This window comes from Pantherophis guttatus, chromosome 1 (genome assembly GCF_059756535.1).
Source record: "Pantherophis guttatus breed Tessera chromosome 1, ASM5975653v1, whole genome shotgun sequence".
In the NCBI taxonomy this organism is placed as follows: Eukaryota; Metazoa; Chordata; class Lepidosauria; order Squamata; family Colubridae; genus Pantherophis; species Pantherophis guttatus.
Genome location: NC_142063.1, coordinates 326,037,936 through 326,052,905, shown reverse-complemented (window position 1 = coordinate 326,052,905; position 14,970 = coordinate 326,037,936). Strand labels below are relative to the sequence as shown.

Below are 14,970 nucleotides of genomic sequence, written 5' to 3'. Positions count from 1 at the left end.
CAGATATCATCTAGATCAGTGTTTTTCAACCTTGAAGCTTGAAGATGGCTTCATCTTCAAGCTACCAAGGTTGAGAAACACTGATCTAGATGGTCAGTCATTCATCACTTTTAGAAATTAGCGCAAGTTGCAGAAACCATCAGTATATCTCATTGATTTACTGTACAGAAGACTGGAGCAGTCTCTTGGAGACATGCAGTTAGCAAGCTATGCTAAAAAAAAAAAGGCAGTCTGGTACTGCCTCCAAGTGGCAGAAAAAAAAAAACTTAAAGAGGACCACCAATCTTTTGAGTCCCATAATTTTCCATCTCTGTTGCCATGAATTGCTACTATTCACGCATCTTATTCCACTGTCCCTAAACATTGATCATCTTTCTATATTCGAAATGCAGAGATTATGCCTATTACTTGACAGGGCCTCCATATACCATGTGAAAATATGAACACCAAAAGAAGGCAGGGTGTTTGAATATTTGCCACCTTATTTCTAAAAATAATTTTTATTTATTTATTTATTTATTTTGATTTATATGCCGCCCTTCTCTGGAGACTCAGGGCGGCTTACAATGCGTTAAGCAATAGCCTTCATGCTTTTGTATATTTTATACAAAGTCAGCTTATTGCCCTCACAATCTGGGTCCTCATTTTACCTACCTTAGAAAGGATGGAAGGCTGAGTCAACCTTGAGCCTGGTGAGAATTGAACTTGCAGTAATTGCAGGCAGCTGGAAGCTAAATACTACCTTTAACAGCATTAGTCTGCTGCGCCACTCAGGCTCCTAATAAAGGCAGGATAGAAATAAATATGGATTGAAACCGAAAGGGACCAACAAACAACTATGAAAGGCTACTGTACGTTAAAGTGGTTGGATCATATAATGAAAACGGAAAGAAAAATGGAAGCAAAGAAGATGGAAGAAGTGGCTGGATGGAGGTGGCAAGATCATCAAAAAGATGTTTAGAGGAAAAAAAATAGTGTATGGAAATGGTGAAGGCGAGGATTTGCAGATAGAAAAATAGGGAGACAGTAATTGTTCTTAATTTGTTTTGAATCTCATTTTTGTCCTTTTTACAGGGTGACAAACATATCCAGCCTGCCTTCCTCCTCCTCTTTTCCCTCACAATAACCTTGTGAGGTAGGTTGGGTTCAGAGTCACCCAGATGGCTGTCATGGCTAAAGCGGGACTTGAACTCAGTCTCCCACTTTCTAGCCTGGTGCCTTAATCACAAGACCAAACTTATCTCAGACCTTCAATTTTGGGGGTTACTGTTCTTACTCTGTCTCTGTGCTTTATAAAGTTGCTGATTCCCAAAAGAATTAGGATGGTGGGTGTGAACGTATAAATGTAGAAGAGAAAGACTTGTGGCTTTGAGGCTTTGTCGCTCATATCCTCTTGCTGTTGTTCAGTGGCTTCTTCATGACACAATTTTTCCAGATTGCCGACAGCTACTTCCTGAGGCTTTAAACTCATGCTTGTTTGTCTCCACCAATGATGGTATTAGCTATCTTGTCTCCTGTCAACCGTCTTCAGTTTTTCAAACCACTGGAGTTTTCTGCAGTGATTTGTGCCTTCGTGTCAAGGTAGCTAAACTTTTGCTTCGTAATTGTTTCCAGTGAGCAGTGATTCTGATCTAATATAAAATAATATTTTAGTTGGATATTCCACATATTTGGAGGGGGATAAGAAAAAAAGCAATTAAAAATATTTCATTAGTATATGCCAGGCAACTTCATCACTGGAAGCTTTCAAGAAGAGACTGGACTGCCATGTGTCAGAAATGGTGTAGGGCCATGATGGCGAACCTGCGGCATCACCAGCTGCTTTTCTGGTTTCCGGTGCGCACATGCACACCAGCCAGCTGGTCTTCGCGGGCGCTGGAGTGCCAGAAAACAGCCTGAAAATGGTCCAAAAAATGGCCAAGAAACAGACTGTTTTCCGAGCTGTTTTGGGGCCATTTTCAGGCTGTTTTGGGGGCCATATTTCAGGCTGAAAACGGCCAAAAAATGGCCTGAAAAAGGCCCAAAGAACAGCCTGAAACATCCAAAAAACAGGCACACACTCGCCGGCCAGCTGGTCTTCGGGTTTCTGGTGCTCCAGTGCATGCACACGCATGCGCATTCCGGTTTGGGCACTCGATGCCGAAAAGGTCCGCCATCACTAGTGTAGGGTCTCCAGCTTGGCCAGGGGGTTGGACTAGATGATCTATAAGATCCCTTCCAACTGTTAATCTTATATTTTATTGACTGTGGAAAGTTATCACTATACATTTATAAAAAAAACATGTCTGGCTGTTGAATGATGTGCCAGTGAGCATATTTCAAAGAACAAATGAGATAAAGACACTGAAATGAAGGGCAAAAAAAATATTTTTAATTTCATGTAATGCAAATTACATTGCCATTAATATTATTGTTCCCAATGTATTTACTTCTTTCCTTCTTTCACACCAAACATGACAGTTCAATAGCAACGTAGGACTCTGGAGTCATACTTACAGCTTTCAGAGACTGTGTGTAGCACCAACACGACCATTTTACACCCATGTTTTAAGACATAGGCAAGCAACCTGTAACCCATAACCCTCACCCCTAGTGCAGTGGCCCATCATGGAAAATATTACCTTCTTGTATTATCCATCAATTTATTTACTAGGTTTTATAAGTAATACAAGGTGGTGAACATACCTAATACTTCTTCCTCCTCCTGTCCCCATGACGTCCCCTGCAAATGATCATCATTCATGCCACACAAATGGCAGCAGACAACCTGCAATTTGATCTCTGCTGGTCCCCTGCTGAAACTACTGGTGTCCTGTGCTGCTCAGAGCAACCGAAAATTGATGATACACAGTGGGATGCTAGGAGTAGGGAAAGATGCACATATAACCCTAACCAGGATCATCATATGGACAGATGATCCCCATCAGCAGCTCTCCTGACATAATTGTCCCAGCAATAATTGAAGGGGAAAGAGGTTTGGTATGCCAAGATCCCAGTGAATTGGGGGCTGATCCTGAATCTGACCAATTTTTGCTGTGTTTACACAGGTCTATTACACTCTTAGTTGCTCTTACAGGGTATGGATAGACCAATCTTTTAATGTCTTAGTATGTTGACTGAACCCAAGCCATTTGATTAATTTACAGTTCAGTGCATATTAAAAAAAATGAGTTGATTCAGAAATGTCCTTGTGCAAAAAGCTCCCTTATGCAAAAATACGGCCAAGTGAGGAAAAGATTGTTTAAAGATTTAACTAACATGGAAGTCTTGAATCCAAAATAATATTACATATTTCATGAAAGATAGAGAAAATCTTATTTCTGTCTTTCATGGAATATGTAATACTCCTCTCAGAGAAAATCCTACAAATTGAGACCAGGCAGGCTAGAAAAACCTCATCTATTACAGGAAGACAAAAAATTGTAACAGCAAAAGCCAGAGCGCAGATTTCTGATGCTATGACCAAATTTATTAAAAACAGCTAAGAGAAATCAGAAACACTTGGGAATTACTGGTACCTCTGTCCTTAAGTCTTTCAAGAAACCCCCCCTTCATATCGACCTCAAAGCCAGAAAAATGGAACCACTAGTAGGCAGCCCATTAAAAGTCCTTAATAAAAACCCGATCCATGTAGAGATCATCCTCCATATCTTTAGAATAGTCCATATGGCAGCATTTACAAAAAAAGGAAGCTGGAAAGACATATTTGAGAAACAAGGTATTCTTAGGTCTTTATGGCTGTATCCCGAGATTTGTAGACCACTCCACGGCTCTTCAACTCCCGTACAATGCCTGCAACAACAACAAAAAAATATCCATTAATTTAATGGACTTGGATAAAGTACAGCTAATCCTTGCTTACCACCCACTTGCTCAGTGACCATTCAAAGTTACAATGATGCTAAAAAAAGGAGAGCCATGATTGGTCTTTGAAGCTGCAGCCCTCGCAGTGTCCTTGGCTCAGCAGCAAACAGGGCACAAATTTCTATTCCAATTGTTGGATTTTTAGAAAGGAGAAAAGTTCCAGTCCAAATCCCAGTCCTCCTGAAGAGGTTCATGTAGATCAGGGGTCCCCAACCCCTGGGCCGTGGCAGTAGGCTGGCACGCACCCACGCTGCTTGGTTTGCACAAGTAGTGGGTTGGCACATACTCGTGCGAGGCTCAACTTGTGTGAGTGGTGGGCCAGCATGTACTCACGCACACACGCTGGCCTACCGGTTGCACAGCCCAGTTCCCCTCTCTCCACCGCCGCCCCACCCCCAGGCCACCAAGCCGTAAAGGTTGGGGATCGCTCCTGTGGATTACCTTGGGGCAGACGGCCAGTCACTGACACAGCATAGACACCTGGCTTGAAATTACCTAAGAAAGCAGGAACAAATGTGAATTATGACTGCTGAGGATTGCAGTGCAAAATAATGCTTTTATTTGTTTGTATCCCTCCTTTATTATTTTTCAAATAATTCAAGGCAGCAAATATATCCAACACACCTTCCTCCTCCTATTTTCCCCACAACAACCCTGGGAAGTAGGTTGGGTTATGAGAGAGTGACTGGCCCAAAGTCATCCAGCTGGCTTTCATGGTTACAGCAGGATCTGAACTCAGGGTCTTCTGCTTAATAATATGGCTTAAATAATATAACTTTCAGGAAGGGTATCCATGTCATGTGCTTATTTTCTCCATCTAAGTTACTTTAATCAGTTGTCAGAAAGCTTTTTAAAATATGTTTTGTGTTGTTGTAAAATGCATTGTATTATTTTGATACTTGTTCAGCACAGTACTGACTGAAGATAATTAACGCTCTAATGTTTACATAAATGTAGACAACTGAGGATAAAAAAAGAAATAATATACCAATACTGATTACAAACTGAAATATCAATATTAATGAACATAAAACTATTTGCCTATTACATCCAGAATTGATTATTAACAATTAAAAACTGCTTCACAATGTTCAAAGCATTTGCTGAACAGTAAAACAGTACAAATTTTGGTCTTAAACTGTTTAGTTAGCATTAAGGTTACCACTGTGTTGTTATCTAATGTTTTTGTGCAGGTTGATAAGGAAAAAAGCAAAGCAAGCCAGAATGTTAAAAAAGAGACTATTCAATTTCTAACTTGCCCCTTTTTGTGCATCTGCTAATTTACCATATTTATAAACATTTGGCATTCTTAAAAGTCAGATTACAAATGCTTATATTTGCCATGCTGCATGATATGTGTGGAAACCATTTTTGCTCAAATTTGGTTAAACATCTATTGTGTATACATAGTGTTAATTTTGCCACTGTTGTATATTGTCCAAGTTTAAGTTCCCAATTAGCTATTATCGGAATTATATTTTTCTTCAAGTATTGAGCAATATTTATTCTTGCTGTTGTGAGCATGTCATTAAATTACATTCCTTGTACAAAGTTAAGTGTTAAGTAAGACCATTAAAAAGTTCACAACTGAAGAATGTTACACCACAGATTTAATGTTTATCTTTAAAATATTTCAGGATTGTAAATTGTAGTAAAAAATTGTAAATACAATTCCAAGAGACTGAAAATAATAACTATCAACAAATACACATGCAAATAATGTGTCTACTATCTTTTTTTTCAAATAATTTCATCACTATATTTCCCAATGGACAGTTAAGCTTCAAATGTTCAATTAACCCTTTTAAATGTCATGCTTTTGAGCTCATAGTGCCAAATTCAAAGAAATCATTTTGAATAATACTAGCAGTGTCCCTTCAAAAAATGTAACTAAGAATGTCCCTGGGTTTTGAAATTTTTTCTCACAGGTGAAGCATATTCCATGGGCCGATGTTTCACTCCTGGACCATAATGATGTTTTGTTAATTGTTACATTGTTGTGAAGAAATTCTTACAACACCAAATTGCTAGCAAATTTCAGCTCCTGAAGTTTTCATCTCTGCTGTCAGCATGGGAGGAACCCCTCTTGCAGAAAGCTTCTAATACTGAAAAACATCAGTAATGTGACCTACTTGTTCCTGTAGACAGAAATTTCCCTTTCAGCAATCTACTATTTGTCTTTAATTTATTCCTCAATCTTTCTCAAACTTGAATGCAGTCATCTGTCTAATACATCTTAATTATATAATTAAATATAAGGTAGATGGAAACTCACTGATCCGTTGCCATTTGGAGACCCAACTGTCCTCAGGACTCATCATTGCAATAATGCTGCAAGAAGACAAGGAAAGTCAGAAAATTGAAAAAAGTCACACACATACATATACACACCCAAAAAAGGAAGAGATTTGCTTAGCCAAAACAGCAGCAATAAGATTTCAACCCCTCTGGGAAATATGAAGTCAGTTCAAAATTTACAAAATAAAAATGAAGGATGGACAACCAAAGATGGAATCTGAGGCACTATAAGAACTAGAATGGAGGACTGGAAGAGTGAATGGAAGTGACAGGGTGATAGGAGAAATGAAACAAGAGTAAGCAGAAGATCCTGGATGCTGGATCAGGACATCTGACCAATTGCCAATCCCAAGATACTCCTTAGTTAACTGAGGAACTACTGGAAGGAAAACTCCCAAAGTAGACACAACTGTGTATTGGGGTAAGAGTTCAAAACTGACTTTACAATAAGACTATTGAAGTGACAATTATTCTCTGTACTTATTGTGCCTGCAAATTCCTGTATGGCAGACATGTAAAAAATTATCTGGGAGCCTTTTAGAGAAAAATGGGTGCAACTGAACACCTGCAGGGATGCAGGATGAATTAGCCATCCAAATGCCCAGGTTTCATGGCAAACAACATCTCTTGTATCTGCTGTCCACTGTAATAAGCAAAGTAATGTTTTCTGCTGTGATCTGGGATTCTTTTGATTTTATGGAGTGATGGTTGAGTCTTCTGCAGCAGTCTGAACTCTGCCACCTCTCTGTCCTCTTGGAGTCCACACATAGTTAGACAGGGCATGACTTCTGGCTCCATGAGAAAAATCAATGGTTCTCTGTATTACTACATGCTTTAAAACAGAGGTCTTCAAACTTGGCAGTTTTAAGACTTGTGGACTTCAACTCCCAGAATTCTCCAGCTGCCTGGAGAATTCTGGGAGCTGAAGTCCACAAGTCTTAAAACTGCCAAGTTTGGGGACCCCTGCTTTAAAAGAAGTGGAGGTGCAGTTTCCTATTTTCTCTTCCCAGTAAAAATTATAAAGAGGTATTAGGGAAGCAGCTACAAAAGATTCTGGACAAAATCAATTATTTGGAAACTCTCCTTTACACCTGGATATCCAGACCACACTCTCTTTCCTGAATTTTTGGAGAACTACAAAATATGCTCTTCCAAAAGCTATATGAGGATGAATAAAATGGTAGTTGGTTTACAGTAGTACCTCAGTACTCGACTGCTTCAAAGCTTGTCAGATTTGGTACTTGGTGCATTTTGACGTGAAAATATTGTCCCAGTACTCATTGGTTAGTACTAGACATGCTGCAATAGGAAAAGGGGGATGGTCATAGAGAATGGACAGGAAGTCAGCATAGGAAGAGACAGGCAGGAAGTCCTTCCCAGCCGAAACAAAGGTTCATGTGGTAAGTCACATGGTTTGTTTGGCACTCATCATTTTTAGTACTTGTCGTGCCTTGAGGAACCAATTAACAATGAGTGCCGAGGTACCACTCGTAGTTATTAAGGCATGAGGCCAGAAACAGGAGACAGAGAGTTCTAGTCCCACTCTAAGCATAAAGCCAGCTGGGTGGCCTTGGGTTAGTCACTTTGTCTTAGCCCTAGAAAAATGGCGATGGCAAACTATTTCTGCATACCTTGGCAAGAAAACTGCAAGGACTTATCCAGGAAGACTCAGACACAATTGAATGGAAGAAAAAGAAATGGGAGGGCATTGAATTGACTGTTTATACTTATCTTGACTGATGCTTACTCAAATTATGACTGTAAATGGCTCAGTCTCCAGGAATTATTGTTTTGCAAAAAGAGCCATCTGATTTATTGTTTTAGGGTTTTATTCTTTTGTTATTTTACTGTACTGCTATATATTTTTTAAATTTTTATGCCGATTTTACTGCTAGTATGAATATTTTAAACTATTTTTGTTTATTGTGTGAAGTGCCAGAAATTGATTGCAGTGGGTTTTAATGAAATAAATAAATATAGCATTTAAGTTAGTAATAACAAAAGCAATACAACATATCCAATTATACTATTGGATCCCCAAATCAGTAAATATTAATAGGCATAACAACAACCATATTTAGAGTATATAACAGAATGAGCTAGAAGCAATTACAATAGCAGAGAAGTTGCCCAAAATAAAGAACAGAAAGGAAATAAGTGATAAGGAAACTATATTAGAATTAGGAACAAAGTTTCTTTGTTTAAATTGTTGTCTTATACAATTCCCAAAGAAAAAAAGGAAACTATACAAATTACTATGTATAATCAAGAGCAACTTGATAAATGAACTATTGTTTATTCCTAAAAGGGTAAGCAGGAGGTTTATATATGTAATTACATATATATGTAGTATATGTAACATATGTAATTTGTCATCTATTTCTTATATTCAGGAGGAAAGCTATTTCCTACAATATTCTCTTCCAATTAGCAGTTTTTCTACATCTTTGGTAAAGATCACTCAACGTTTTAAACAGATTTTTTTTTCAAGAGATCCACACCTTTATTAAAATGTATACATCTTATCAAGGATTTGCTTTCTTATTAGTAACATCATGCTCCATAATGCTAATTCAAAATCTATGTAAATAACTGCCTGTTTAATTCTGATGAATCCATTCACACTTTTCCTGTAGGCCAAGAGTGGATAACTTATAAACTGCAGACATCACAACTCTTTTTAAATTCTGAACCCCCTTCCTTCACATAAGATCATGCTGCTGAAATTTGGTGACAAAATGCCAGTGGTATCATTTTTTGAATTCTTACTTTTTCCAAGTAAGAAGGTGTCTAATATAGATAGTGTTCATTTACCAACTGACAATTGGGACCAACAACTTGGTAGTTAAATGAAGTAGTCGCTAAGTGAAACCACAACTTTGCTGATAATCTTACTTCAGCTTTCCTTTCCTTTGCAGACCTGCAAAGGTCATAAAGACGATGAGAATGGTTGCAAAGTTACTTTTTCATCACCACTGTTAACTGTAAGGCAGTTGCTAAATGAAGACTTCCTGTTATAATAATACACAAAACATTAAATGTGAAAGGTTATCTGTCCCATTGCGGACTCTGCACAACTGCAAATTCATTCATAAAAGAAGAGTATTCATTTTGCATCTCAGTTTGATTTCTAGAAACTATAGTCAAAATGTAGCTTTGGGGGAAGAGCAATTCTGCATTTCCTATTTGCTGTATTTACCATAAGTCACAACTAATTTAAAACTATACAAATAAAATTCAAGAGGTATTATGTTTGCAAAGATATAATCAGAGACAAGATGGATAACTTGCAGAATATTATTGGCACATAATCATTCCTTTAGTAACCTTCCATTGCTGGAGAATTAAACAATACCCTATTTAATTTTGCCTAGTAAAGATTAGATGTGCATATCTTTTTAGCAGCCAAGAGTCTTTAAATATTGTTAAGGTGGCTGACAGCTAGGAAATGGGTGGACCAGACCATGCAAATGGAAAAAACTTGGTTTTCTGAGTACTTATCTTTTACATTACTATAACATCAGGCTGGAAGGTCAGTAAACAAGCTTTTAAAAAGCTTGTTGCATTTTTTTTTGAAAAGGAAAAGTTCTGCTAAAGATTATTATCTCACCAATTTATCAAATGATAATTTATAACCAGCAACAGCAAAAGAATGCTGGATTTCAGGCAGATATCTCACCCTCAAGACTTATCTGAAAACAACCCTGATAGTTATGTGAGGAACTGATACAAGGACACTTACCCATCAAAAGAAGAACTGGTACAGTCATAAACCATCTCACGGTTCCCCTTCATTTGGAGATAGGAGTCACAGTTGTCACAACCATCAAACTCAAACTGGTCAATAGTCTGGTGAAGAAGAAAAAAGTTATAACAGAAAAATCAGAAGTACTGCTACCAAATGACAAGCAAATTTAAATTGGAAGCATCCCTTAAGGTTCCAATATATCTTTTTTTAAACAGTTCTAACCTCAATAATGGGAACTATGTTTGCTGCAACTAATTGCAAAAATTGCTTTTCACAAAAAAAAAAAGTAATTAGATTTATTCACATTTATATTGAAAGCACACTTCCTAACTTTCCCTTAGATTTTGTTGCTTGTATCCTTACGATTTATATTGATATTATTTCCTGATTGCTTATTTGTACCCCATGACTATCATTAAGTGTTGTACCTAATGATTCTTGATGAATGTATCTTTTCTTTTATGTACACTGGGAGCATATGCACCAAGACAAATTGCTTGTGTGTCCAATCACACTTGGCCACTAAAAAAAAAATCTATTCTATTCTATTTAACCCTTCAACATGCTTTTCCTTTGCAACTCCCTTCCCATTTTATAACTAAGGCAACAATACAATAAGTTGCTACAAATATTTTTTCAATACAGTTACGGTATTGCATTCATTTTCTTACTTTCCTTTCGGATACTAGTAAGCGACTTTCTCCCATTTTCATTTTGAATAACCACAGTTGTTGGGAGAGACTAAAAATAATATGACTAGTGAATTAGTACAGCAAATAAGTAAAAAATTTGAAGTCAAAGCTTGTGCTAATTTCAAAAATTTAAGGCTTTTTAAAAATTAAAGGGGGGAAAAGATTTACTGTTACAGTGGGCACATATTAAAATTGGCTTTTAAAATTAAACACGATACAAAGAAATTGAAGATGTTTTCTTTTTCACATTTAATACTGGGACTTAAGCCATACACTGAAGTTTGAGATGGACAAGAGTAAATACAGCTTATAAGGATAAAAACAGCCCATGGAGGTAGTGATGTTTGACAAGGTAGTTAACCATGGTGGTTCTATGAAACCTCAGAAGCAAATTATGTCTGAATAGTAGTATTTCGAGTATCTCTACCACTCTTTAACATGTAGTTTATTAATTTGATTTACATGTGTCATCCAAGTAAATAGCAGCACTTAATTAACATTAGCTGAATTGAAAAAGGCTGAACTGGTTAACACTTGGCTGGGAGACCACCAGAAAACCCCAGATTTTTTTCTATAAAGAGGCAATAAGCAAGCCATTTCTACATTGTTGCTAAGGAAAGTTTAACATGGTGGGAGTTACCTTTATCTATTCAGATGTATGTTCAAATTGGCTGAAGAAGGGCAAAGTACACTCTCTACATAAATAATTGCTATAGATTAGAACATTTATTAGAGGAAGGCTTTGTGAACACTCCCAAACATAAATCTGGCTTGTTATGGTGGGAACTCAGGGTGCTTTTTAAAATCATTTCAGCTTACAATCTTTGTTACATACATTATCCCAAATGTCACATACCAGTAAAAACACAATTACACATATTTGCAAATAACGAAGAACGGCACTGGGTAAAAGCAATTACGAAGCTAAACACATTCAACAGTGTTCACGGTAAACGAACTAAAATTCAAATAACTCAAATAACTAAAAGCAAATAATTTTAGAAAGTATTGAAGGGTAGAAAGGGAAGGGGGAAAAAAGGAGGGGAACTTCTGTTTGTCAACCTGTGTGAGAAAAAAAGGTCTAAAGTGTGGGAAGGCTGCCAAATATGCCCATACTGGGAAGGGTAGAAGGCAAGAGAAGAAGAAGAGGAAGATCAACAGCAAGGTGGATGGGATTCAGTTACAGTGGCGATGGGTGCGCCGTTTAATGACCAGGTTAGAGACAGATCGTCATGGAGAAAATCTGCCATGGGGTTGCCAGAAGACAAAAAAAACCACTTGAGGGCACATAATCGACTGCTGGAACGGAGAGAAAGGGAACAAGAAATGCCTGTTCTGTTGGGTGGGATGATTTTCACCGCCTATATCAGAGGTCTCCAAGCTTGGCAACTTTAAGCCTGGAGGACTTCAACTCCCAGAATTCCCCAGCCAACTATGCTGGCTGGGGAATTCTGGGAGTTGAAGTCCTCCAGGCTTAAAGTTGCCAAGCTTGGAGACCCCTGGCCTATATCACTCAAGGGACAGCCTCCTTCTCACAATCGGATATTTCAAGAGACAACACCATAGAGCAGGGGTGGGCAACTGTAGCCCTTTTACAACCTGTGGACTTCAACTCCCAGAACTCCTGAGCCAGCCAAGCTGGCTCAGGAATTCTGGGAGTTGAAGTCCACAGGTTGTAAAAGGGCCACAGTTGCCCACCCCTGCCATAGAGACAAACTGGGCTAGGAAACCCATCCCCGACACCCAACTTAGAAATATATTGGGCGCAGTACTATTCCAACTAGGATTTTTTTTAAAAAAGAAAAAGAGAGAGAAAGGAATTTCCGCTTCGCTAAACGGAAGGCACACCTTGACCAACGAGCACAGCAAGCAAGCCCTCAAGTGCCGCAGATCCTTAGGCACCGTTTCCAACGCCATGACCACCACCAACCGGCAGCATACACCTAAGGGAAGAAAGCCGACAGCCAAACACACGTCACTTCCCTCGCCGACAGGCTTTCCTGTCTTATAATACTCTGTGCCGCTCTGGGAGTCCTCTCGTTGCACCGCTTGAGAGGCGCAGGCGCACAAACTGTCTACGAGGAACTGGCGTCATTCAGCAATGGCGCGTTGCCTTAGTCGATGCTTTTTTGTGCGCAAGCGCCTGAATGGCGCATAAGCTCCGCCTCTAAGAAACCGAGCGATGGTTTTTACAGATTGTAGTCACGCGAGGTTTCGAGAAGGGAAAAGATCTTGGCGCCAAAATCGAACCTCCCCTTACAGTTGTGTACGAAACAGTCCAATTCTTTTTTGCCTCTGGCGAACGTACACAAGGACTGAATTGTTCTGAAACAATTACAATAGAACAATAGGTTCTCCTGCTTGAGCAGGGGGCTCGACTAGAAAACCTCCAAGGTCCCTTCCAGCTCTATTCTGTTCTAAATATTTTAAATTCTATTTTGTATGTCGCTTAAATGATTCGAAATTAACTTTGGTATTAGGTAACCTGATTTTTTCCCCTAAAAATATGCGATCTTGAAAAATACTTGATGGCAATTGGTGCTATCAAGACACCTCAAATATCACTTTGCCCTGGTTAAGTCTGTATATCCTGTAAAAAAAAATAATCACAAGAAGCCCTGCTGAGAAGCCGCCTTCCCAAAGTGAGAATGATAGGGATAAAAAGGACCTTGAAAAATCTTCTAATCCAGGAGTCTCCAACCTTGGCAACTTTAAGCCTGGTGGAATTCAACTCCCAGAATTCCCCAGCCAGCAAAGCAAAGCTGGCTGGGGAATTCTGGGAGTTGAAGTCCGCCAGGCTTAAAGTTGCCAAGGTTGGAGACTCCTATTCTAGTCCAAGCCCTACCCCAAGGCTTACCATCTTGAACAATGGTTGTTCAAGTCTTTTCTTTAAAACCTCCAGGGATGGAGCAACCATGACTCCAGGAGCCAAGCTGTCCCATTGCTTAATAGTTCTTACTATCAGAACTGTCCTTATTTCTAGATTGGATCTCTTCCTGACAAGCTTCCACCCATTGCTTTTTGTCCTACCTTGAGATGCTATGGAGAATAAATCAATGCCCTCTTCCCTGTGGCAGCCCTTGAAATATTAGATGTGGAGCAGTTAGCATGTCTTCTCATATACCATGGATACAGAGCCATTTTCACTTTGTGTCCTTGCAACACAAACCACTAACTTTTGCAGCATTTGCACATCATTTTTTCCCCATCCTTAATAAACACTTTGCTGTAATTTTTTGCTTTTTATATGCAGCTTACAATTCTTCCCTGTATTTCTTTCAATCATCGCTTAGGGTAACATTCTCTGGGATTTATAAAATTGCACAGGTTGCAATAGTATAGCAGTAAGTATATGCTGTATGTGCATGTTGAATTTATCTATTACCTTTGCCTCACAGGTAGTTTCATTGGAATGCATATATTGAAATATCCATGATCCATCAGTTGTTTTGCATGGTAAGTCAAATAGGTTTGACCAATTCTACTGGATGATTGCATTTATGAAGAAAAGTTGATGCCAAGTTGTAAGAGTTTTAAGATCATAGAATAACCCAAAGCACATATTATAGTAGAGAGAAGTTCCCTGGGGATGGGCTCCAGCATGAGTCTGAAAGCTCTGGTCCCAGTGACTGCCCCAGATTGGGTCTTGCATAAGAGTGTTGATTAACACCAGCACTCCAAAGTCTCCATGGGCTCCCATTGATGAACATACACAGGCCAATGCAATTTGGACCAATGTGATTGAAGGGCAGCCCCTTTGTAGAGTGAATTTCAGTAGTATAGTTGATGATGGGGGCATGAGTAACTAGCAAAACCCTCTCACCATACATAGGGCCACAACTGGTGCATCATGTGCAACACTGTAAAGGCTCTCTAGCCATACCTCCCATCTGCTATTGAAGAAGGAGCAGCAACTCCAAGTCATGGAGTCAGCCTTTAGGGGTAGTGCTTCTCCACCATGAGACAACATTGGAGCCACCATCTATGGCATTATAGTATATGTGCATGCTATTTATCCCCTTTTTTTCTTTTTTTGAAAATATGTTCCCTGTTTTTGCTCTGTAGGAATGGTTTGTCATAAGTCCTTTTATGACTGAAATAAAGAGGACTGATATTCATATGTTCATTTCACCATTGAGTTTTAAGCCTATACTTGTTATGATTTTTTTAATGATTACTTTTCTTGAGCTTTTTTTAATAAAGGGATAAATTGTCCACAGAAATACAGTGCTAGATCTGACCTCCTATACTACATTGTCTGCCACGTATTTCATGTTTCCTCCACTGGAGGTACTACAGAAAGCAAGAAATCTTTCTTAAATTATCTAATTGCTAGACTCCAGCACTGAGCAAATATCTGGATTACCA

The 14,970-nt window shown here is 38.7% G+C and overlaps 1 protein-coding gene across 1 annotated transcript; it reads right to left on the bottom strand.

Annotated features, from left to right (window-relative positions):
* Positions 1 to 2,349: 2,349 nt before the first annotated feature.
* SUPT4H1 (SPT4 homolog, DSIF elongation factor subunit) lies at positions 2,350 to 12,739 on the bottom strand. The gene is made up of 5 exons (XM_034421000.3): positions 12,451 to 12,739; positions 9,905 to 10,011; positions 6,140 to 6,195; positions 4,306 to 4,359; positions 2,350 to 3,792 (listed from the first exon to the last, which is right to left on the bottom strand). Exons 1-5 carry the CDS (start codon positions 12,517 to 12,519, stop codon positions 3,725 to 3,727), a joined length of 354 nt encoding a protein of 117 aa, XP_034276891.1. The 5' UTR covers positions 12,520 to 12,739; the 3' UTR covers positions 2,350 to 3,724.
* Positions 12,740 to 14,970: the final 2,231 nt, after the last annotated feature.